This window comes from Bombina bombina, chromosome 6, assembly GCF_027579735.1.
Source record: "Bombina bombina isolate aBomBom1 chromosome 6, aBomBom1.pri, whole genome shotgun sequence".
Taxonomy (NCBI): domain Eukaryota; kingdom Metazoa; phylum Chordata; class Amphibia; order Anura; family Bombinatoridae; genus Bombina; species Bombina bombina.
Genome location: NC_069504.1, coordinates 485,519,540 through 485,544,539, shown reverse-complemented (window position 1 = coordinate 485,544,539; position 25,000 = coordinate 485,519,540). Strand labels below are relative to the sequence as shown.

At 43.3% G+C, this 25,000-nt stretch overlaps 1 protein-coding gene across 1 annotated transcript in view; it reads right to left on the bottom strand.

Moving 5' to 3' along the window:
• NEO1 (neogenin 1) overlaps positions 1-25,000 on the bottom strand; it is a 201,144-nt gene that overhangs the window by 78,047 nt on the left and 98,097 nt on the right. Inside the window, exons 12-13 of the mRNA XM_053717318.1 lie at positions 802-897; positions 8-183 (exon numbers count right to left, since the gene is read on the bottom strand). Coding sequence (XP_053573293.1) covers positions 8-183; positions 802-897 — 272 coding nt within the window. The remainder of the gene's footprint in view (positions 1-7; positions 184-801; positions 898-25,000) is intronic.

The window sequence follows — 25,000 nt, the reverse complement described above, 5'->3', positions numbered from 1 at the left end:
TACAAACCTTATACTTTGTGTTTGCAGGAATGTTGGTCTTCCATCGGGCTGTGTAGTATCGAGCATCTGTGATCTTCTGGTTCTTGGATAATGAGTTATCCGCCCAGGTGAGCCGCACAGTATCACTGCTCAGAATGGTGGCCTGGACCCCCACAGGGGGCAACATGGGACTGGGCTCAGGAACTGGAGTATATGGGGTGTGAACAAAAATATCAACCTCCGAGGGGTCTGGTTCATAAGGAGCATATGGGTAAGGGGACAGGGCAGGGGGTAACAAACCAAGGGTTGAAGCAGGGATGCATAAAATAACCAAATAGTGGTGTAGAAAAACAATAAATAAGGAGAAAGGGTGCAAAAGAGTAAGCAATGAGGAAGAACAGAAAATTAAGTAATAAGTAGAAGGAAAAAAACCCGGGAACAGAAGAAAAAAATCAAGACAGAAAGAAACATGAAAGTTGCATGGCACAGGGATAGAAGAATATTAAAACCAAATATTAAAAATAAAGGTAAGTTGCAGAGATATTTGGGAGCAAATGTAAGGAGAAATAAATTAAAACCCAAAGCAGTATGGACGATGATTAATAAAGGCAAGAGGAGAGAAAAAAATAGATTGTTAGTAATAGGGCAGAATAAGCAGTGTCAGTTATAACAATAGACAATACCACCATTTAGCAAATTTGTTTAACTTCCAACTTCATACGAAAAAAATTGTATATGCTCAATATGGTCTAATTATCAAAAATGGTTTATACCGTTTTCAATTTTCCCCTGATGTGAGAGAATTTGGAATATTTTACCTACCTGTGTGCTGGCGGGTAACTGCACTCTCGTACAGTGGGATTCCTTCTCCCACATTGTTAAAGGCTTTCAAGGAGATAACATAATGTGAGCTGGGCTCTGTGTGAGAAACACAATGCTCAGGTTAGAAACACACACAATATGCACAGCTATCATTTACTACATGCCAAAGGACAGCCAGAATAATATAATATAATTATTGCTCGTTAGTCAGCATTTCTTTTTCTTGATCCTCTCTCCTCCAAATGTCTTGTTTAGCCTGCCTAGCGAAACCTAGCAAAACAATTTATGCTTACCAGATAAATTCCTTTCCTTCCGGATAGGAAGAGTCCACGTTTTCATTCCTTACTGTTGGTAAATGCAACACCTGGCCACTAGGAGGAGGCAGAGACACCCCAGCCAAAGGCTTAAATATCCCTCCCACTTCCTCATTACCCCAGTCATTCTTTGCCTTTCGTCACGTTAGGAGGTGGGAGAGAAGTGGCAGAAAATTCAAAGAGTCCTGAAAAAGGGTAGGACTGAAGTCTTAAGTAATCATGTCAACCTCTCAGTGAGAGTATTGATGAAAATTAGAGTCTGGAGATGCAGGGAATGTTTTTCTGTGAAACCATCCAGACTACTGCTAACAGTATTGACAAGTTTTACTGCCTGCTTTCTCTCACTCAAGTCCATGTCAGGAGCGCTGCTATAAGACTCACACATTTGAGAGGCTCTGTTCAAGGAAAAGTAGGAGAAACATTAGGGTATAAATGGTGCCAGAAGATAAAATAAATAGGGGACCACACATAGACAAGAAAAAACGGGCGGGGCCGTTGACTCTCCGTATCCGGAAGGAAAGGAATTTATTTGGTAAGCATAAATTATGTTTTCCTTCCTAAGATAGGGAGAGTCCACGGCTTCATTCCTTACTGTTGGGAAAACTATACCCAAGCTCCAGAGGACACTGAATGAATAACGCAAGGGAACAAAAAGGAAGAGGCGGACCCTATTCTGAGGGCACCACAGCCTGCAAAACATTTCTCCTAAAAGCTGCTTCAGCCGAAGCAAAAACATCAAACATGTAAAATTTTGAAAAAGTATGTAAGGAGGACCAGGTAGCTGCCTTACAAATCTGATCCATAGAGGCCTCGTTCTTAAAGGTCCAAGAGGAAGCCACAGCTCTAGTGGAATAAGCCGTTATCCTCTCAGGAGGATGATGTCCCTCTGTCTCGTAAGCTAAGCGAAAGACACTCCTTAACCAAAAAGATAGGGAAGTCGAAGTAACCTTCTGCCCCTTACACTTCCCTGAATAGACAACAAACAAAGAGGAAGATTGTCTAAACTCCTTAGTAGCCTGAAGATAGAACTTTAAGGCGTGGACCACATCCAAATTGTAAAGTAAGCGTTCCTTCGATGAAGGAGGATTAGGACACAAGGAAGGAACCACAATCTCCTGATTGATGTTGCCATGTTATCTGGCACAGGAAAAGTCAAAAGAACTTTCCTGTCTTCGTAAACTCTGTCTAATTTAGGTATCTCAGGTTCTTCAGGCAGCACGGCTTCAAGCAGAACCTCCTTTAATAAAAAAAGTGCTCAATTTTAAATCTAAAGGACGGTTCCTCCGCAGCATGAGGCTTAGACGCTAAGGACTCCGACCCAGAAAGTTCACCCTCTGAAGCTACATAGGTTAACTCATTATCGGATAACTGGGACATAATAGCTAAATCTGATAAATATTTAGATGATTTTGAGTAAGGAGCGCTATGTTTAACCTTTCTCTTGCGTTTGTTAGAGTGAGGTAATACAGATACTGCCGTTTGTAACTGCGCAGCAAAGTCCGTAGGAAGAAGGCCCCCTCCGGGTTGGAGGATTAGATGTGCTACGGGGAACTGCATGTGGAGTGGTTAATGTAGCAAGGGTAATAATCTCACGGGACGCCGAGTCCTGAGAGGTAGACGGCTCAGAGGGACTAAGAGCCTTAGCAGGCTTGTCTCCCTTCGTAGACTTTATAACGGTGTTAAGGCATGTGGAACCTAATTAAGTGGGCGGGAAAACCACGGCCTCCTCACAATATAAACAGATATGATTTAGTACAGAAGGAGTACCTTCTAACATGTCAGAGTCCTCCATAGCTCAGGTTATACCCACAGGCGGACACAAATAAAAATGTTTATTTTATTATAGAAAAACTGCACCTTTATATTCCCAATGGCTGGGGCACTCACCACCTCCTAGACCCAGACAGTTAACAGAGGAAAAGCTCTCCTCAGGTTCAAGTCTCAGCCGGAATAAAGGAAATGAATATAGACCACACCCAGTCACGTGGAGTGCAAGACAGGAATAGGAGCTATGCAACACTTTCAAAAACGAAAGTGAAACTTAAAAGTGAAACCTGTTTGTTCCAGCCAAAAACACACAGTCTATCAGCCCAGGAAAGAATCACACAAAGCAGCATGTAAATAAATTAATACACTGATTAATTAACCCCAACTGTTCAATAAACCCCCTTCAGAGGATATTAACCCTGGATACTATCAAGGTATAAAGGAGCCACACTGTGACCCTGTTATAGCGTTTTATGGGTAAAAATTTAAACAATCTTACCTCCAGGATCCATGCTGTGGAACAGAACACAGCCTCTCAGGTGTGAGTCTTATAGCAGCGCACCTGAAATGGACTTGAGTGAGAGAAAGCAGGCAGTAAAACTCGTCAATACTGGTTGCTTAGGAGCTGTTAGCAGTAGTCTGCATGGGTTTGCAGAAAAACTTTCCCTGCATCTCCAGACTCTAATTTTCATCAATACTCTCACTGAGAGGTTGACATGATTACTTAAAACTCCAGTCCTACCCTTTTTCAGGACTCTCCGAATTTTCTGCCACTTCTCTCCCACCTCCTAACGTGACGAAAGGCAAAGAATGACTGGGGTAATGAGGAAGTGGGAGGGATATTTAAGCCTTTGGCTGGGGTCTCTTTGCCGCCTCCTGGTGGCCAGGTGTTGTATTTCCAAACAGTAAGGAATGAAGCCGTGGACTCTCCCTATCTTAGGAAGGAAATCTATGGTGTTTGTGTCCTCCTGCTGTGATCAGCAGCTACCACATCAGAACTCCTGATGGCTTGAGGCTTATCATTGTAAATACCTTGTTAGAGTGCACAATAATATATCTCTATATTCAGATGTGTGTGGTTCACAAATCAGTTTTCTAACTTAAGGGACACTGAACCCAAATTTTTTCTTTTGTGATTCAGATAGAGAATGACATTTTAATCAACTTTCTAATTTACTTATATTATCAAATTGTCTTCATTCTCTTGGTATCTTTATTTGAAATGCAAGAATGTAAGTTTAGATGCCGGCCCATTTTTGGTGAACAACCTGGGTTGTTCTTGCTGATTGGTGGATAAATTCATCCACCAATAAAAAAGTGCTTTCCAGAGTGCTGAACCAAAAAAAAAAAAAAGCATAGATGCCTTATTTTTCAAATATAGATGGCAAGAGAATGAAGAAAAAATGATAATAGGAGTAAATTAGAACGTTGCTTAAAATTGCATGCTCTATCTGAATCATGAAAGAAAAAATTTGGGTTCAGTGTCCCTTTAGGGACAAACTGTATAACACAGAAAATGTATCAAGGTGGTAATGGATCTGAAAGCAATCTTCTTAAAAGTTGAGCAACACTAGTTTTAAAATACATATTCTAATAATAAAAAACATAATTTATGCTTACCTGATAAATTCCTTTCTCCTGTAGTGTAGTCAGTCCACGGGTCATCCATTACTTATGGGATATTAACTCCTCCCCAACAGGAAGTGCAAGAGGATCACTCAAGCAGAGCTGCTATATAGCTCCTCCCCTCTACGTCATACCCAGTCATTCGACCGAAACCAAACGAGAAAGGAGAAACTATAGGGTAGGGTGCAGTGGTGACTGGAATTTAATTTAAAATTTAGACCTGCCATAAAAAACAGGGCGGGCCGTGGACTGACTACACTACAGGAGAAAGGAATTTATCAGGTAAGAATAAATTATGTTTTCTCCTGTTAAGTGTAGTCAGTCCACGGGTCATCCATTACTTATGGGATACCAATACCAAAGCTAGAAGTACACGGATGACGGGAGGGAAAGGCAGGATCTTTACACAGAAGGAACCACTGCCTGAAGAACCTTTCTCCCAAAAACAGCCTCAGAAGAAGCAAAAGTGTCAAATTTGTAAATTTTGGAAAAAGTATGAAGAGAAGACCAAGTTGCAGCCTTGCAAATCTGTTCAACAGAGGCCTCATTCTTAAAGGCCCACGTGGAAGCCACAGCTCTCGTAGAATGAGCTGTAATTCTTTCAGGAGGCTGCTGTCCAGCAGTCTCATAGGCTAAACGTATTATGCTACAAAGCCAAAAAGAGAGAGAGGTAGCAGATGCTTTTTCACCTCTCCTCTGACCAGAATAAACTACAAACAGGGAAGATGTTTGGCGAAAGTCTTTAGTTGCCTGTAAATAAAATTTCAAGGCACGGACTACGTCTAGATTGTGCAGAAGTCGTTCCTTCTTTGAAGAAGGGTTAGGGCACAATGATGGAACAACAATCTCTTGATTGATATTCTTGTTAGTGACTACCTTAGGTAAGAACCCAGGTTTAATACGCAGAACCACCTTGTCTGAATGAAAAATCAGATAAGGAGAATCACAATGTAAAGCCGATAACTCTGAGACTCTACGAGCCGAGGAAATAGCCATTAGAAACAGAACTTTCCAAGATAACAGCTTGATATCAATGGAATGAAGGGGTTCAAACGGAACACCCTGTAAAACGTTAAGAACTAAGTTTAAACTCCACGGAGGAGCAACAGACTTAAACACAGGCTTAATCCTGGCCAAAGCCTGACAAAAAGCCTGAACGTCTGGAACTTCTGACAGACGTTTGTGTAAAAGGATGGACAGAGCTGAGATCTGTCCCTTTAAAGAACTTGCAGATAAACCCTTTTCTAAACCTTCTTGTAGAAAAGACAATATCCTAGGAATCCTAACCTTACTCCATGAGTAATTCTTGGATTCGCACCAGTGTAAATATTTACGCCATATTTTATGGTAAATTTTCCTGGTAACAGGTTTCCTAGCCTGTATTAAGGTGTCAATTACTGACTCCGAAAATCCACGCTTTGATAAAAACATAATTTATGTAAGAACTTACCTGATAAATTCATTTCTTTCATATTAGCAAGAGTCCATGAGCTAGTGACGTATGGGATATACATTCCTACCAGGAGGGGCAAAGTTTCCCAAACCTCAAAAATGCCTATAAATACACCCCTCACCACACCCACAATTCAGTTTAACGAATAGCCAAGAAGTGGGGTGATAAAAAAGTGCGAAAGCATATAAAATAAGGAATTGGAATAATTGTGCTTTATACAAAATCATAACCACCACAAAAAAAGGGCGGGCCTCATGGACTCTTGCTAATATGAAAGAAATGAATTTATCAGGTAAGTTCTTACATAAATTATGTTTTCTTTCATGTAATTAGCAAGAGTCCATGAGCTAGTGACGTATGGGATAATGATTACCCAAGATGTGGATCTTTCCACACAAGAGTCACTAGAGAGGGAGGGATAAAATAAAGACAGCCAATTCCTGCTGAAAATAATCCACACCCAAAATAAAGTTTAATGAAAAACATAAGCAGAAGATTCAACATATAAAGCAAAATTGATCAAATTCCTTAAATGACAGTTTCAGGAATGGGAAAAAATGCCAAAGAACAAGCTTCTAGCAACCAGAAGCAATGAAAAAATGAGACTTAAATAATGTGGAGACAAAAGCGACGCCCATATTTTTTAGCGCCAAATAAGACGCCCACATTATTTGGCGCCTAAATGCTTTTGGAGCCAAAAATGACGCCACATCCGGAACGCCGACACTTTTGGCGCAAAATAACGTCAAAAAATGACGCAACTTCCGGCGACACGTATGACGCCGGAAACGGAAAAGAATTTTTGCGCCAAAAAAGTCCGCGCCAAGAATGACGCAATAAAATGAAGCATTTTCAGCCCCCGCGAGCCTAACAGCCCACAGAGAAAAAAGAGTCAAATTTTTGAAGGTAAGAAAAAACATAATTTATGCTTACCTGATAAATTCCTTTCTTCTGTTGTGTGATCAGTCCACGGGTCATCATTACTTCTGGGATATAACTCCTCCCCAACAGGAAATGCAAGAGGATTCACCCAGCAGAGCTGCATATAGCTCCTCCCCTCTACGTCAGTCCCAGTCATTCGACCAAGAATCAACGAGAAAGGAGTAACCAAGGGTGAAGTGGTGACTGGAGTATAATTTAAAAGATATTTACCTGCCTTAAAACAGGGCGGGCCGTGGACTGATCACACAACAGAAGAAAGGAATTTATCAGGTAAGCATAAATTATGTTTTCTTCTGTTATGTGTGATCAGTCCACGGGTCATCATTACTTCTGGGATACCAATACCAAAGCAAAAGTACACGGATGACGGGAGGGATAGGCAGGCTCATTATACAGAAGGAACCACTGCCTGAAGAACCTTTCTCCCAAAAATAGCCTCCGAAGAAGCAAAAGTGTCAAATTTGTAAAATTTGGAAAAAGTATGAAGCGAAGACCAAGTTGCAGCCTTGCAAATCTGTTCAACAGAGGCCTCATTCTTAAAGGCCCAAGTGGAAGCCACAGCTCTAGTGGAGTGAGCTGTAATTCTTTCAGGAGGCTGCTGTCCAGCAGTCTCATAGGCTAAACGTATTATGCTACGAAGCCAAAAAGAGAGAGAGGTAGCAGAAGCTTTTTGACCTCTCCTCTGTCCAGAATAAACGACAAACCGGGAAGAAGTTTGGCGAAAATCTTTAGTTGCCTGCAAGTAGAACTTGAGGGCACGAACTACATCCAGATTGTGTAGAAGACGTTCCTTCTTTGAAGAAGGATTTGGACACAAGGATGGAACAACAATCTCTTGATTGATATTCCTGTTAGTGACTACCTTAGGTAAGAACCCAGGTTTAGTACGCAGAACTACCTTGTCTGAGTGAAAAATCAGATAAGGAGAATCACAATGTAAGGCTGATAACTCAGAGACTCTTCGAGCCGAGGAAATAGCCATTAAAAACAGAACTTTCCAAGATAACAATTTTATATCAATGGAATGAAGGGGTTCAAACGGAACACCCTGTAAAACGTTAAGAACTAAGTTTAAACTCCATGGCGGAGCAACAGCTTTAAACACAGGCTTGATCCTAGCTAAAGCCTGACAAAAGGCCTGGACGTCTGGATTTTCTGACAGACGCCTGTGTAACAAGATGGACAGAGCTGAAATCTGTCCCTTTAATGAACTAGCTGATAGACCCTTTTCTAAACCTTCTTGTAGAAAGGACAATATCCTAGCGATCCTAACCTTACTCCAAGAGTAACCTTTGGATTCGCACCAGTATAGGTATTTACGCCATATTTTATGGTAAATCCTTCTGGTAACAGGCTTCCTAGCCTGTATCAGGGTATCAATAACCGACTCAGAAAAACCACGTTTTGATAAAATCAAGCGTTCAATTTCCAAGCAGTCAGCTTCAGAGAAGTTAGATTTTGATGTTTGAATGGACCCTGTATCAGAAGGTCCTGTCTTAGAGGTAGAGACCAAGGCGGACAGGATGACATGTCCACTAGATCTGCATACCAAGTCCTGCGTGGCCATGCAGGCGCTATTAGAATCACTGATGCTCTCTCCTGTTTGATTTTGGCAATCAATCGAGGAAGCAGCGGGAAGGGTGGGAACACATAAGCCATCCCGAAGTTCCAAGGTGCTGTCAAAGCATCTATCAGAACCGCTCCCGGATCCCTGGATCTGGACCCGTAGAGAGGAAGTTTGGCGTTCTGGCGAGACGCCATGAGATCTATCTCTGGTTTGCCCCAACGTCGAAGTATTTGGGCAAAGACCTCCGGATGAAGTTCCCACTCCCCCGGATGAAAAGTCTGGCGACTCAAGAAATCCGCCTCCCAGTTCTCCACTCCCGGGATGTGGATTGCTGATAGGTGGCAAGAGTGAGACTCTGCCCAGCGAATTATCTTTGATACTTCCATCATTGCTAGGGAGCTTCTTGTCCCTCCCTGATGGTTGATGTAAGCTACAGTCGTGATGTTGTCCGACTGAAACCTGATGAACCCCCGAGTTGTTAATTGGGGCCAAGCCAGAAGGGCATTGAGAACTGCTCTCAATTCCAGGATGTTTATTGGAAGGAGACTCTCCTCCTGATTCCATAGTCCCTGAGCCTTCAGAGAATTCCAGACAGCGCCCCAACCTAGTAGGCTGGCGTCTGTTGTTACAATTGTCCATTCTGGCCTGCTGAATGGCATCCCCCTGGACAGGTGTGGCCGATAAAGCCACCATAGAAGAGAATTTCTGGTCTCTTGATTCAGATTCAGAGTAGGGGACAAATCTGAGTAATCCCCATTCCACTGACTTAGCATGCACAATTGCAGCGGTCTGAGGTGTAGGCGTGCAAAAGGTACTATGTCCATTGCCGCTACCATTAAGCCGATCACCTCCATGCATTGAGCTACTGACGGGTGTTGAATGGAATGAAGGACACGGCATGCATTTTGAAGTTTTGTTAACCTGTCTTCTGTCAGGTAAATCTTCATTTCTACAGAATCTATAAGAGTCCCCAAGAATGGAACTCTTGTGAGAGGAAAAAGAGAACTCTTCTTTTCGTTCACTTTCCATCCATGCGACCTTAGAAATGCCAGAACTAACTCTGTATGAGACTTGGCAGTTTGAAAGCTTGAAGCTTGTATTAGAATGTCGTCTAGGTACGGAGCTACCGAAATCCCTTGCGGTCTTAGTACCGCCAAAAGGGCACCCAGAACCTTTGTGAAGATTCTTGGAGCCGTAGCCAATCCGAATGGAAGAGCTACAAACTGGTAGTGCCTGTCTAAGAAGGCAAACCTTAGATACCGGTGATGATCTTTGTGAATCGGTATGTGAAGGTAAGCATCTTTTAAATCCACTGTGGTCATGTACTGACCCTTTTGGATCATGGGTAAGATTGTCCGAATAGTTTCCATTTTGAACGATGGAACTCTTAGGAATTTGTTTAGAATCTTTAAATCTAAGATTGGCCTGAAAGTTCCCTCTTTTTTGGGAACCACAAACAGGTTTGAGTAGAACCCTTGTCCTTGTTCCGACCGCGGAACCGGATGGATCACTCCCATTAATAACAGATCTTGTACACAGCGTAGAAACGCTTCTTTCTTTATCTGGTTTGTTGACAACCTTGACAGATGAAATCTCCCTCTTGGGGGAGATAATTTGAAGTCTAGAAGGTATCCCTGAGATATGATCTCTAGCGCCCAGGGATCCTGAACATCTCTTGCCCAGGCCTGGGCGAAGAGAGAAAGTCTGCCCCCCACTAGATCCGGTCCCGGATCGGGGGCTCTCGGTTCATGCTGTCTTTGGGGCAGCAGCAGGTTTCCTGGCCTGCTTGCTCTTGTTCCAGGACTGGTTAGGCTTCCAGCCTTGTCTGTAACGAGCAACAGCTCCCTCCTGTTTTGGTGCAGTGGAGGTTGATGCTGCTCCTGTTTTGAAATTCCGAAAGGGACGAAAATTAGACTGTCTAGCCTTAGCTTTGGCTTTGTCTTGAGGTAGGGCGTGGCCCTTACCTCCTGTAATGTCAGCGATAATTTCTTTCAAACCGGGCCCAAATAAAGACTGCCCCTTGAAAGGTATATTAAGTAATTTGGACTTAGAAGTAACATCAGCTGACCAGGATTTTAGCCACAGCGCCCTACGTGCCTGTATGGCGAATCCTGAGTTCTTAGCCGTAAGTTTGGTTAAATGTACTACGGCCTCCGAAATGAATGAATTAGCTAGTTTAAGGACTCTAAGCCTGTCCGTAATGTCGTCTAGCGTAGATGAACTAAGGTTCTCTTCCAGAGACTCAATCCAAAATGCTGCCGCAGCCGTAATCGGCGCGATACATGCAAGGGGTTGCAATATAAAACCTTGTTGAACAAACATTTTCTTAAGGTAACCCTCTAATTTTTTATCCATTGGATCTGAAAAAGCACAGCTATCCTCCACCGGGATAGTGGTACGCTTAGCTAAAGTAGAAACTGCTCCCTCCACCTTAGGGACCGTTTGCCATAAGTCCCGAGTGGTGGTGTCTATTGGAAACATCTTTCTAAATATTGGAGGGGGTGAGAACGGCACACCGGGTCTATCCCACTCCTTAGTAACAATTTCAGTTAGTCTCTTAGGTATAGGAAAAACGTCAGTACTCGCCGGTACCGCAAAGTATTTATCCAACCTACACAGTTTCTCTGGTATTGCAACGGTGTTACAATCATTGAGAGCTGCTAAGACCTCCCCTAGTAATACACGGAGGTTCTCCAATTTAAATTTAAAATTTGAAATATCTGAATCCAGTCTGTTTGGATCAGAACCGTCACCTACAGAATGAAGCTCTCCGTCCTCATGCTCTGCAAGCTGTGACGCAGTATCAGACATGGCCCTAGTATTGTCAGCGCACTCTGTTCTCACCCCAGAGTGATCACGCTTGCCTCTTAGTTCTGGTAATTTAGACAAAACTTCAGTCATAACAGTAGCCATATCTTGTAATGTTATCTGTAATGGCCGCCCAGATGTACTAGGCGCCATAATATCACGCACCTCCCGGGCGGGAGATGCAGGTACTGCCGCGTGAGGCGAGTTAGTCGGCATAACTCTCCCCTCGCTGTTTGGTGAAATTTGTTCAAATTGTACAGATTGACTTTTATTTAAAGTAGCATCAATACAGTTAGTACATAAATTTCTATTGGGCTCCACCTTGGCATTGGAACAAATGACACAGATATCTTCCTCTGAGTCAGACATGTTTAACACACTAGCAATAAACTTGCAACTTGGTTATAATCTTTTTTAGCAAAAACGTACTGTGCCTCAAAGAGGTACTAAACGATTAAATGACAGTTGAAATAATGAACTGAAAAATAGTTATAGCATCAAACCTTAAACAACACAACTTTTAGCAAAGGTTTGTTCCCATTAGAAAAATAACAATAATTAAATTTGACATAAAAATTACAGAGCAACGTTTTTATTCACAGTCAATATAAAATTCTCACAGCTCTGCTGAGAGAATCTACCTCCCTCTAAAGAAGTTTGAAGACCCCTGAGATCTGTCAGAGATGAACCGGATCATGCAGGAAATATAAGAGTAACTGACTGGAATTTTTTGATGCGTAGCAAAGAGCGCCAAAAACGGCCCCTCCCCCTCACACACAGCAGTGAAGAGAAACGAAACTGTCATAATTAACACCAAACAACTGCCAAGTGGAAAATAATGCCCAAATATTTATTCACTCAGTACCTCAGAAATGTAAACGATTCTACATTCCAGCAAAAACGTTTAACATGATAAATACTTATTAAAAAGATTAGTGACTTTTAACAGAGTAGTTCCGGTGAAATACCATCCCCAGAATACTGAAGTGTATACATACATGTCATTATAACGGTATGGCAGGATTTTCTCATCAATTCCATTCAGAAAATAAAAACTGCTACATACCTCAATGCAGATTCATCTGCCCGCTGTCCCCTGATCTGAAGCTTTTACCTCCCTCAGATGGCCGAGAACAGCAATATGATCTTAACTACTCCGGTTAAAATCATAGTAAAAAACTCTGGTAGATTCTTCCTCAAACTCTGCCAGAGAAGTAATAACACGCTCCGGTGCTATTGTAAAATAACAAACTTTTGATTGAAGTCATAAAAACTAAGTATAATCACCATAGTCCTCTCACACATCCTATCTAGTCGTTGGGTGCAAGAGAATGACTGGGACTGACGTAGAGGGGAGGAGCTATATGCAGCTCTGCTGGGTGAATCCTCTTGCATTTCCTGTTGGGGAGGAGTTATATCCCAGAAGTAATGATGACCCGTGGACTGATCACACATAACAGAAGAAAATGAATAATTAAAATGCATAATCCCAAATATGAAACTGACTGTCTGAAAAATAAGGAAAGTTGAACATTCTGAGTCAAGGCAAATAAATATTTGAAAACATATATTTAGAACTTTATAAACAAAGTGCCCAACCATAGCTTAGAGTGTCACAGAAAATAAGATTTACTTACCCCAGGACACTCATCTACATGTTTGTAGAAAGCCAAACCAGTACTGAAACGAGAATCAGCAGAGGTAATGGTATATATAAGAGTATATCGTCGATCTGAAAAGGGAGGTAAGAGATGAATCTCTACGACCGATAACAGAGAACCTATGAAATAGACCCCGTAGAAGGAGATCACTGCATTCAAATAGGCAATACTCTCCTCACATCCCTCTGACATTCACTGCACGCTGAGAGGAAAACCGGGCTCCAACTTGCTGCGGAGCGCATATCAACGTAGAATCTAGCACAAACTTACTTCACCACCTCCATCGGAGGCAAAGTTTGTAAAACTGAATTGTGGGTGTGGTGAGGGGTGTATTTATAGGCATTTTTGAGGTTTGGGAAACTTTGCCCCTCCTGGTAGGAATGTATATCCCATACGTCACTAGCTCATGGACTCTTGCTAATTACATGAAAGAAATCAAGCGTTCAATCTCCATGCAGTCAGCTTCAGAGAAATTAGATTTTGATGTTTGAAAGGACCCTGAATTAGAAGGTCCTGTCTCAGAGGCAGAGACCAAGGTGGACAGGATGACATGTCCACTAGATCTGCATACCAGGTCCTGCGTGGCCACGCAGGCGCTATTAGAATCACCGATGCTTTCTCCTGTTTGATCCTGGCAACCAAACGAGGAAGCATCGGGAAGGGTGGAAACACATAAGCCATCTTGAAGGTCCAAGGTGCTGTCAAAGCATCTATCCGGACCGCTCCCGGGTCCCTGGACCTGGACCCGTAACAAGGAAGCTTGGCGTTCTGGCGAGACGCCATGAGATCCATATCTGGTTTGCCCCAACGTCGAAGTATTTGGGCAAAGACCTCCGGATGAAGTTCCCACTCCCCCGGATGAAAAGTCTGGCGACTTAGGAAATCCGCCTCCCAGTTCTCCACGCCTGGGATGTGGATCGCTGACAGGTGGCAAGAGTGAGACTCTGCCCAGCGAATTATCTTTGATACTTCCATCATCGCTAGGGAACTCCTTGTCCATCCCTGATGGTTGATGTAAGCCACAGTCGTGATGTTGTCCGACTGAAACCTGATGAACCTCAGAGTTGCTAACTGAGTTCAAGCCAGAAGGGCATTGAGAACTGCTCTCAATTCCAGAATGTTTATTGGAAGGAGACTCTCCTCCTGAGTCCATGATCCCTGAGCCTTCAGGGAATTCCAGACAGCGCCCCAACCTAGTAGGCTGGCGTCTGTTGTTACAATTGTCCAGTCTGGCCTGCTGAAGGGCATCCCCCTGGCCAGATGTGGCCGAGAAAGCCACCATAGAAGAGAATCTCTGGTCTCTTGATCCAGATTCAGCATAGGGGACAAATCTGAGTAATCCCCATTCCACTGACTTAGCATGCACAATTGCAGCGGTCTGAGATGCAGGCGTGCAAAAGGTATATCCATTGCCGCTACCATTAAGCCGATTACCTCCATGCATTGAGCCACTGACGGGTGTTGAATGGAATGAAGGACACGGCAAGCATTTAGAAGTTTTGTTAACCTGTCCTCTGTCAGGTAAATTTTCATTTCTACAGAATCTATAAGAGTCCCCAAGAAGGGAACTCTTGTGAGTGGCAATAGAGAACTCTTTTCTACGTTCACCTTCCACCCATGCGACCTTAGAAATGCCAGAACTAACTCTGTATGAGACTTGGCAGTTTGGAAATTTGACGCTTGTATCAGAATGTCGTCTAGGTACGGAGCTACCGCTATTCCTCGCGGTCTTAGTACCGCCAGAAGAGAGCCCAGGACCTTTGTAAAGATCCTTGGAGCCGTAGCTAACCCGAAGGGAAGAGCTACAAACTGATAATGCCTGTCTAGGAAGGCAAACCTTAGGTACCGGTAATGATCCCTGTGAATCGGTATGTGAAGGTACGCATCCTTTAGATCCACTGTGGTCATGTACTGACCCTTTTGGATCATGGGTAAGATTGTCCGAATAGTTTCCATTTTGAACGATGGAACTCTTAGGAATTTGTTTAGGATCTTTAAATCCAAAATTGGTCTGAAGGTTCCCTCTTTCTTGGGAACCACAAACAGATTTGAGTAAAATCCTTGTCCGTGTTCCGACCGCGGAACCGGATGGATCACTCCCATTAACAAAAGATCTTGAACACAGCGTAGAAACGCCTCTTTCTTTATCTGGTTTGTTGACAACCTTGAAAGATGAAATCTCCCTTTGGGAGGAGAAGCTTTGAAGTCCAGAAGATATCCCTGGGATATGATCTCTAACGCCCAGGGATCCTGGACATCTCTTGCCCAAGCCTGGGCGAAGAGAGAAAGTCTGCCCCCTACTAGATCCGTTGCCGGATCGGGGGCCCTCACTTCATGCTGTCTTAGGGGCGGCAGCAGGTTTTCTGGCCTGCTTGCCCTTGTTCCAGGTCTGGTTAGGTTTCCAGCCCTGTCTGTAACGAGCAAAAGTTCCTTCCTGTTTTGTAGCGGAGGAAGTTGATGCTGCTCCTGCCTTGAAGTTACGAAAGGCACGAAAATTAGACTATCTAGCCCTTGGTTTGGCTCTGTCTTGAGGCAGGGCATGTCCCTTAGCGATAATTTCTTTCAAACCGGGCCCAAATAATGTCTGCCCTTTGAAAGGTATGTTAAGCAATTTAGATTTAGAAGTCACATCGGCTGACCAGGATTTTAGCCACAGCGCTCTGCGCGCCTGGATGGCGAATCCGGAATTCTTAGCCGTAAGCTTAGTTAAATGTACTACGGCATCAGAAATAAATAAATTAGCTAGCTTAAGGACTCTAAGCTTGTCTATGATTTCATCCAATGGAACTGAGCTAATGGTCTCCTCTAGAGACTCAAACCAAAATGCCGCCGCAGCCGTGACAGGCGCAATGCATGCGAGAGGTTGTAATATAAAACCTTGTTGAGTAAAGATTTTCTTAAGGTAACCCTCTAATTTTTTGTCCATTGGGTCTGAAAAGGCACAGCTATCCTCCACCGGAATAGTGGTACGCTTAGCCAGAGTAGAAACTGCTCCTTCCACCTTAGGGACCGTCTGCCATAAGTCCCGTGTGGTGGCGTCTATTAGAAACATTTTTCTAAATATAGGAGGGGGGGAAAAGGGTACACCTGGCCTATCCCACTCCTTAGTAATAATTTCTGTAAGTCTCTTAGGTATAGGAAAGACATCAGTACACGCCGGTACCGCATAGTATCTATCCAGCCTACATAATTTCTCTGGGATTGCAACCGTGTTACAATCATTGAGAGCCGCTAATACCTCCCCTAATAATACACGGAGGTTTTCAAGCTTAAATTTAAAATTTGAAATGTCTGAGTCCAGTCTATTTGGATCAGATCCATCACCCACAGAATGAAGCTCTCCGTCTTCATGTTCTGCCACTTGTGACGCAGTATCAGACATGGCTCTAACATTATCAGCGTACTCTGTTCTCACCCCAGAGTGGTCGCGTTTACCTCTAAGTTCTGGTAATTTAGATAAAACTTCAGTCATAACATTAGCCATGTCTTGTAAAGTGATTTGTAATGGCCGCCCTGATGTACTTGGCGTCGCAATATCACGCACCTCCTGAGCGGGAGATGCAGGTACTGACACGTGAGGAGAGTTAGTCGGCATAACTTTCCCCTCGTTGTCTGGTGAAATTTTCTTAAAATGTACAGATTGACTTTTATTTAAAGTAGCATCAATGCAATTAGTACACAAATTTCTATTGGGCTCCACATTGGCTTTTGAACACATTGCACAAAGAGATTCCTCTATGTCAGACATGTTAAAACAAACTAGCAATTAGACTAGCAAGCTTGGAAAATACTTTTCAAATAAATTTGCAAGCAATATAAAAAACGTTACTGTGCCTTTAAGAAGCGCACAAAAAACTGTCACAGTTGAATAACAATAAACCGGATTAGTTATAGCAACCAAATTTTCACAGTAAATGCGTAAATTTAGCAAAGGATTGCACTCATTAGCAATGGATGATTAACCCTTAATATCAGAAAAACGGATAACAATTGAAAATAAAAGCGTTTTTATCACAGTCAAAGCACAGTCTCACAGGTCTGCTGTGAGTGATTACCTCCCTCAAAACTAGTTTTGAAGACCCCTGAGCTCTGTAGAGACGTCCTGGATCATGCAGGGAGAATAAGGCAGACTGTGACTGAATTTCTAATGCGTAGTAAAAGCGCCAAAAACAGAATTTATGTTTACCTGATAAATTACTTTCTCCAACGGTGTGTCCGGTCCACGGCGTCATCCTTACTTGTGGGATATTCTCTTCCCCAACAGGAAATGGCAAAGAGCCCAGCAAAGCTGGTCACATGATCCCTCCTAGGCTCCGCCTACCCCAGTCATTCGACCGACGTTAAGGAGGAATATTTGCATAGGAGAAACCATATGATACCGTGGTGACTGTAGTTAAAGAAAATAAATTATCAGACCTGATTAAAAAACCAGGGCGGGCCGTGGACCGGACACACCGTTGGAGAAAGTAATTTATCAGGTAAACATAAATTCTGTTTTCTCCAACATAGGTGTGTCCGGTCCACGGCGTCATCCTTACTTGTGGGAACCAATACCAAAGCTTTAGGACACGGATGAAGGGAGGGAGCAAATCAGGTCACCTAAATGGAAGGCACCACGGCTTGCAAAACCTTTCTCCCAAAAATAGCCTCAGAAGAAGCAAAAGTATCAAACTTGTAAAATTTGGTAAAAGTGTGCAGTGAAGACCAAGTCGCTGCCCTACATATCTGATCAACAGAAGCCTCGTTCTTGAAGGCCCATGTGGAAGCCACAGCCCTAGTGGAAGGAGCTGTGATCCTTTCAGGAGGCTGCCGTCCGGCAGTCTCGTAAGCCAATCTGATGATGCTTTTAATCCAAAAAGAGAGAGAGGTAGAAGTTGCTTTTTGACCTCTCCTTTTACCAGAATAAACAACAAACAAGGAAGATGTTTGTCTAAAATCCTTTGTAGCATCTAAATAGAATTTTAGAGCGCGAACAACATCCAAATTGTGCAACAAACGTTCCTTCTTCGAAACTGGTTTCGGACACAGAGAAGGCACGACTATCTCCTGGTTAATGTTTTTGTTAGAAACAACTTTTGGAAGAAAACCAGGTTAGTACGTAAAACCACCGTATCTGCATGGAACACCAGATAAGGAGGAGAACACTGCAGAGCAGATAATTCTGAAACTCTTCTAGCAGAAGAAATTGCAACCAAAAACAAAACTTAATAATAACTTAATATCAACGGAATGTAAGGGTTCAAACGGAACCCCCTGAAGAACTGAAAGAACTAAGTTGAGACTCCAAGGAGGAGTCAAAGGTTTGTAAACAGGCTTGATTCTAACCAGAGCCTGAACAAAGGCTTGAACATCTGGCACAGCTGCCAGCTTTTTGTGAAGTAACACAGACAAGGCAGAAATCTGTCCCATCAAGGAACTTGCAGATAATCCTTTTTCCAATCCTTCTCGAAGGAAGGATAGACTCTTAGGAATCTTAACCTTGTCCCAAGGGAATCCTTTAGATTCACACCAACAGATATATTTTTTCCAAATTTTGTGGTAAATTTTTCTAGTTACAGGCTTTCTGGCCTGAACAAGAGTATCAATAACAGAATCTGAGAACCCTCGCTTTGATAAGATCAAGCGTTCAATCTCCAAGCAGTCAGCTGGAGTGGGACCAGATTCGGATGTTCGAACGGACCTTGAACAAGAAGGTCTCGTCTCAAAGGTAGCTTCCATGGTGGAGCCGATGACGTATTCACCAGATCTGCATACCAAGTCCTGCGTGGCCACGCAGGAGCTATCAAGATCACCGACGCCCTCTCCTGATTGATCCTGGCTACCAGCCTGGGGATGAGAGGAAACGGCGGGAATACATAGGCTAGTTTGAAGGTCCAAGGTGCTACTAGTGCATCTACTAGAGTCGCCTTGGGATCCCTGGATCTGGACCCGTAGCAAGGAACCTTGAAGTTCTGACGAGAGGCCATCAGATCCATGTCTGGAATGCCCCACAGTTGAGTGATTTGGGCAAAGATTTCCGGATGGAGTTCCCACTCCCCCGGATGCAATGTCTGACGACTCAGAAAATCCGCTTCCCAATTTTCCACTCCTGGGATGTGGATTGCAGACAGGTGGCAGGAGCGAGTCTCCGCCCATTGAATGATTCTGGTCACTTCTTTCATCGCCAGGGAACTCCTTGTTCCCCCCTGATGGTTGATGTACGCAACAGTCGTCATGTTGTCTGATTGAAACCGTATGAACTTGGCCCTCGCTAGCTGAGGCCAAGCCTTGAGAGCATTGAATATCGCTCTCAGTTCCAGAATATTTATCGGTAGAAGAGATTCTTCCCGAGACCAAAGACCCTGAGCTTTCAGGGATCCCCAGACCGCGCCCCAGCCCATCAGACTGGCGTCGGTCGTGACAATGACCCACTCTGGTCTGCGGGAGGTCACCCCTTGTGACAGGTTGTCCAGGGACAGCCACCAACGGAGTGAGTCTCTGGTCCTCTGATTTACTTGTATCTTCGGAGACAAGTCTGTATAGTCCCCATTCCACTGACTGAGCATACACAGTTGTAATGGTCTTAGATGAATGCGCGCAAAAGGAACTATGTCCATTGCCGCTACCATCAAACCTATCACTTCCATGCACTGCGCTATGGAAGGAAGAGGAACGGAATGAAGTATCCGACAAGAGTTTAGAAGTTTTGTTTTTCTGGTCTCTGTCAGAAAAATCCTCATTTCTAAGGAGTCTATTATTGTTCCCAAGAAGGGAACTCTTGTCGACGGAGATAGAGAACTCTTTTCCACGTTCACTTTCCATCCGTGAGATCTGAGAAAGGCCAGGACTATGTCCGTGTGAGCCTTTGCTTGAGGAAGGGACGACGCTTGAATCAGAATGTCGTCCAAGTAAGGTACTACAGCAATGCCCCTTGGTCTTAGCACCGCCAGCAGGGACCCTAGTACCTTTGAGAAAATCCTTGGAGCAGTGGCTAATCCGAAAGGAAGCGCCACGAACTGGTAATGCTTGTCCAGGAATGCGAACCTTAGGAACCGATGATGTTCCTTGTGGACAGGAATATGTAGATACGCATCCTTTAAATCCACCGTGGTCAAGAATTGACCTTCCTGGATGGAAGGATTGTTCGAATGGTTTCCATTTTGGACGATGGAACCTTGAGAAACTTGTTTAGGATCTTGAGATCTAAGATTGGTCTGAACGTTCCCTCTTTTTTGGGAACTACGAACAGATTGGAGTAGAACCCCATCCCTCGTTCTCTGAATGGAACAGGATGAATCACTTCCAGAAGATAACCTTGGGAGACTATTTCTAGCGCCCAAGGATCCAGAACATCTCTTGCCCAAGCCTGAGTGAAGAGAGAGAGTCTGCCCCCCACCAAATCCGGTCCCGGATCGGGGGCCCGCATCTCATGCTGTCTTGGGAGCAGTGGCAGGTTTCTTGGCCTGCTTTCCTTTGTTCCAGCCTTGCATAGGTCTCCAGGCTGGATTGGCTTGAGAAGTATTACCCTCCTGCTTAGAGGACGTAGCACTTGGGGCTGGTCCGTTTCTGCGAAAGGGACGAAAATTAGGTTTATTTTTGGCCTTGAAAGACCTATCCTGAGGAAGGGCGTGGCCCTTGCCCCCAGTGATATCAGAGATAATCTCTTTCAAGTCAGGGCCAAACAGTGTTTTCCCCTTGAAAGGAATGTCAAGCAATTTGTTCTTGGAAGACGCATCCGCTGACCAAGATTTTAACCAAAGCGCTCTGCGCGCCACAATAGCAAACCCAGAATTTTTCGCCGCTAACCTAGCCAATTGCAAGGTGGCGTCTAGGGTGAAAGAATTAGCCAATTTAAGAGCACGAATTCTGTCCATAATCTCCTCATAAGAAGAAGAATTACTAATAATCGCCTTTTCTAGCTCATCGAACCAGAAACACGCGGCTGTAGTGACAGGGACAATGCATGCAATTGGTTGTAGAAGGTAACCTTGCTGAACAAACATCTTTTTTAGCAAACCTTCTAATTTTTTATCCATAGGATCTTGGAAAGCACAACTATCTTCTATGGGTATAGTGGCGCGCTTGTTTAGAGTAGAAACCGCCCCCTCGACCTTGGGGACTGTCTGCCATAAGTCCTTTCTGGGGTCGACTATAGGAAACAATTTTTTAAATATGGTGGGAGGTACGAAAGGTATACCGGGCCTGTCCCATTCTTTGTTAACAATGTACGCCACCCGCTTGGATATAGGAAAAGCTTCGGGGGGCCCCGGGGCCTCTAGGAACTTGTCCATTTTACATAGTGTTTCTGGAATGACCAGATAATCACAATCATCCAAATTGGATAACACCTCCTTAAGTAGAGCGCGGAGATGTTCCAACTTAAATTTAAAAGTAATCACATCAGGTTCAGCTTGTTGAGAAATTTTTCCTGAATCTGAAATTTCTCCCTCAGACAAAACCTCCCTGGCCCCCTCAGACTGGTGTAGGGGCCCTTCAGAAACAATATCATCAGCGTCCTCATGCTCTTCAGTATTTTCTAAAACAGAGCAGTCGCGCTTTCGCTGATAAGTGGGCATATTGGCTAAAATGTTTTTGATAGAATTATCCATTACAGCCGTTAATTGTTGCATAGTAAGGAGTATTGGCGCGCTAGATGTACTAGGGGCCTCCTGTATGGGCAAGACTGGTGTAGACGAAGGAGGGGATGATGCAGTACCATGCTTACTCCCCTCACTTGAGGAATCATCTTGGGCATCATTTTTACTAAATTTTTTATGACATAAATCACATCTATTTAAATGAGAAGGAACCTTGGCTTCCCCACAGTCAGAACACAATCTATCTGGTAGTTCAGACATGTTAAACAGGCATAAACTTGATAACAAAGCACAAAAAACGTTTTAAAATAAAACCGTTACTGTCACTTTAAATTTTAAACTGAACACACTTTATTACTGCAATTGCGAAAAAGTATGAAGGAATTGTTCAAAATTCACCAAAATTTCACCACAGTGTCTTAAAGCCTTAAAAGTATTGCACACCAAATTTGGAAGCTTTAACCCTTAAAATAACGGAACCGGAGCCGTTTTTATATTTAACCCCTTTACAGTCCCTGGAATCTGCTTTGCTGAGACCCAACCAAGCCCAAAGGGGAATACGATACCAAATGATGCCTTCAGAAAGACTTTTCTATGTATCAGAGCTCCACACACATGCAGCTGCATGCCATGCTGTTCTCAAAAACAAGTGCGCCATACCGGCGCGAAAATGAGGCTCTGACTATGATTAGGGAAAGCCCCTATAGAATAAAGTGTCTAAAACAGTGCCTGCCGATATTATTTTACAAAAAATACCCAGATTAAATGATTCCTCAAGGCTAAATATGTGTAAATATGATCGATTTAGCCCAGAAAATGTCTACAGTCTTAATAAACCCTAGTGAAGCCCTTATTTACTGTCTGAATAAAAATGGCTTACCGGATCCCATAGGGAAAATGACAGCTTCCAGCATTACATCGTCTTGTTAGAATGTGTCATACCTCAAGCAGCAAAAGACTGCTCACTGTTCCCCCAACTGAAGTTAATTCCTCTCAACAGTCCTGTGTGGAACAGCCATGGATTTTAGTAACGGTTGCTAAAATCATTTTCCTCATACAAACAGAAATCTTCATCTCTTTTCTGTTTCAGAGTAAATAGTACATACCAGCACTATTTTAAAATAACAAACTCTTGATTGAATAATAAAAACTACAGTTAAACACTAAAAAACTCTAAGCCATCTCCGTGGAGATGTTGCCTGTACAACGGCAAAGAGAATGACTGGGGTAGGCGGAGCCTAGGAGGGATCATGTGACCAGCTTTGCTGGGCTCTTTGCCATTTCCTGTTGGGGAAGAGAATATCCCACAAGTAAGGATGACGCCGTGGACCGGACACACCTATGTTGGAGAAATAGGCCCCTCCCAATCACAATACCACAGTGAGGAAAGCTCAGTAAACTGTTTTATTTAAAAACAAACGACAGCCATATGGAAAATAATGCCCAAAACAATTTTTCACCAAGTACCTCAGATAATTAAACGATTTAACATGCCAGCAAACGTTTAAAATCTAATTTATGAAATGTCATTAAAAAGCCTGCTGCTAGTCGCTCACACTGCAAGTTAGGCTAAAAGTTATATGCATACAGTATTTTCCCAGTGAAGTGCCATTCCCCAGAAATACTTAAGTGTAAACATACATACATATCAGCCTGATACCAGTTGCTACTACTGCATTTAAGGCTGTACTTACATTATATCGGTATTAGCAGTATTTTCTCAGTCAATTCCATTCCTTAGAAAATAATATACTGCAACATACCTCTTTGCAGGTGAACCTGCCCGCTGTCCCCTGTTCTGAAGTTACCTCACTCCTTAGAATGGCCGAGAACAGCAAATGGATCTTAGTTACGTCCGCTAAGATCATACACAAAACTCAGGTAGATTCTTCTTCAAATGCTGCCTGAGAAAAAACAACACACTCCGGTGCCGTTTAAAATAACAAACTTTTGATTGAAGAAATAAAAACTAAGTTTAATAACACAGTCCTCTCACACATCCTATCTATTAGTTGGGTGCAAGAGAATGACTGGGTATGACGTAGAGGGAAGGAGCTATATAGCAGCTCTGCTTGGGAGATCCTCTTGCACTTCCTGTTGGGGAGGAGTTAATATCCCATAAGTAATGGATGACCCGTGGACTGACTACACTTAACAGGAGAAATAATAATAATAACAGAATTTATGTTTACCTGATAAATTTCTTTCTCCAACGGTGTGTCCGGTCCACGGCGTCATCCTTACTTGTGGGATATTCTCTTCCCCAACAGGAAATGGCAAAGAGCCCAGCAAAGCTGGTCACATGATCCCTCCTAGGCTCCGCCTACCCCAGTCATTCGACCGACGTTAAGGAGGAATATTTGCATAGGAGAAACCATATGGTACCGTGGTGACTGTAGTTAAAGAAAAATAAAATATCAGACCTGATTAAAAAAACCAGGGCGGGCCGTGGACCGGACACACCGTTGGAGAAAGAAATTTATCAGGTAAACATAAATTCTGTTTTCTCCAACATAGGTGTGTCCGGTCCACGGCGTCATCCTTACTTGTGGGAACCAATACCAAAGCTTTAGGACACGGATGAAGGGAGGGAGCAAATCAGGTCACCTAAATGGAAGGCACCACGGCTTGCAAAACCTTTCTCCCAAAAATAGCCTCAGAAGAAGCAAAAGTATCAAACTTGTAAAATTTGGTAAAAGTGTGCAGTGAAGACCAAGTCGCTGCCCTACATATCTGATCAACAGAAGCCTCGTTCTTGAAGGCCCATGTGGAAGCCACAGCCCTAGTGGAATGAGCTGTGATTCTTTCGGGAGGCTGCCGTCCGGCAGTCTCGTAAGCCAATCTGATGATGCTTTTAATCCAAAAAGAGAGAGAGGTAGAAGTTGCTTTTTGACCTCTCCTTTTACCTGAATAAACAACAAACAAGGAAGATGTTTGTCTAAAATCCTTTGTAGCATCTAAATAGAATTTTAGAGCGCGAACAACATCCAAATTGTGCAACAAACGTTCCTTCTTTGAAACTGGTTTTGGACACAGAGAAGGTACGATAATCTCCTGGTTAATGTTTTTGTTAGAAACAACTTTTGGAAGAAAACCAGGTTTAGTACGTAAAACCACCTTATCTGCATGGAACACCAGATAAGGAGGAGAACACTGCAGAGCAGATAATTCTGAGACTCTTCTAGCAGAAGAAATCGCAACTAAAAACAAAACTTTCCAAGATAATAACTTAATATCAACGGAATGTAAGGGTTCAAACGGAACCCCCTGAAGAACTGAAAGAACTAAATTGAGACTCCAAGGAGGAGTCAAAGGTTTGTAAACAGGCTTGATTCTAACCAGAGCCTGAACAAAGGCTTGAACATCTGGCACAGCTGCCAGCTTTTTGTGAAGTAATACCGACAAGGCAGAAATCTGTCCCTTCAGGGAACTTGCAGATAATCCTTTTTCCAATCCTTCTTGGAGGAAGGATAGAATCCTAGGAA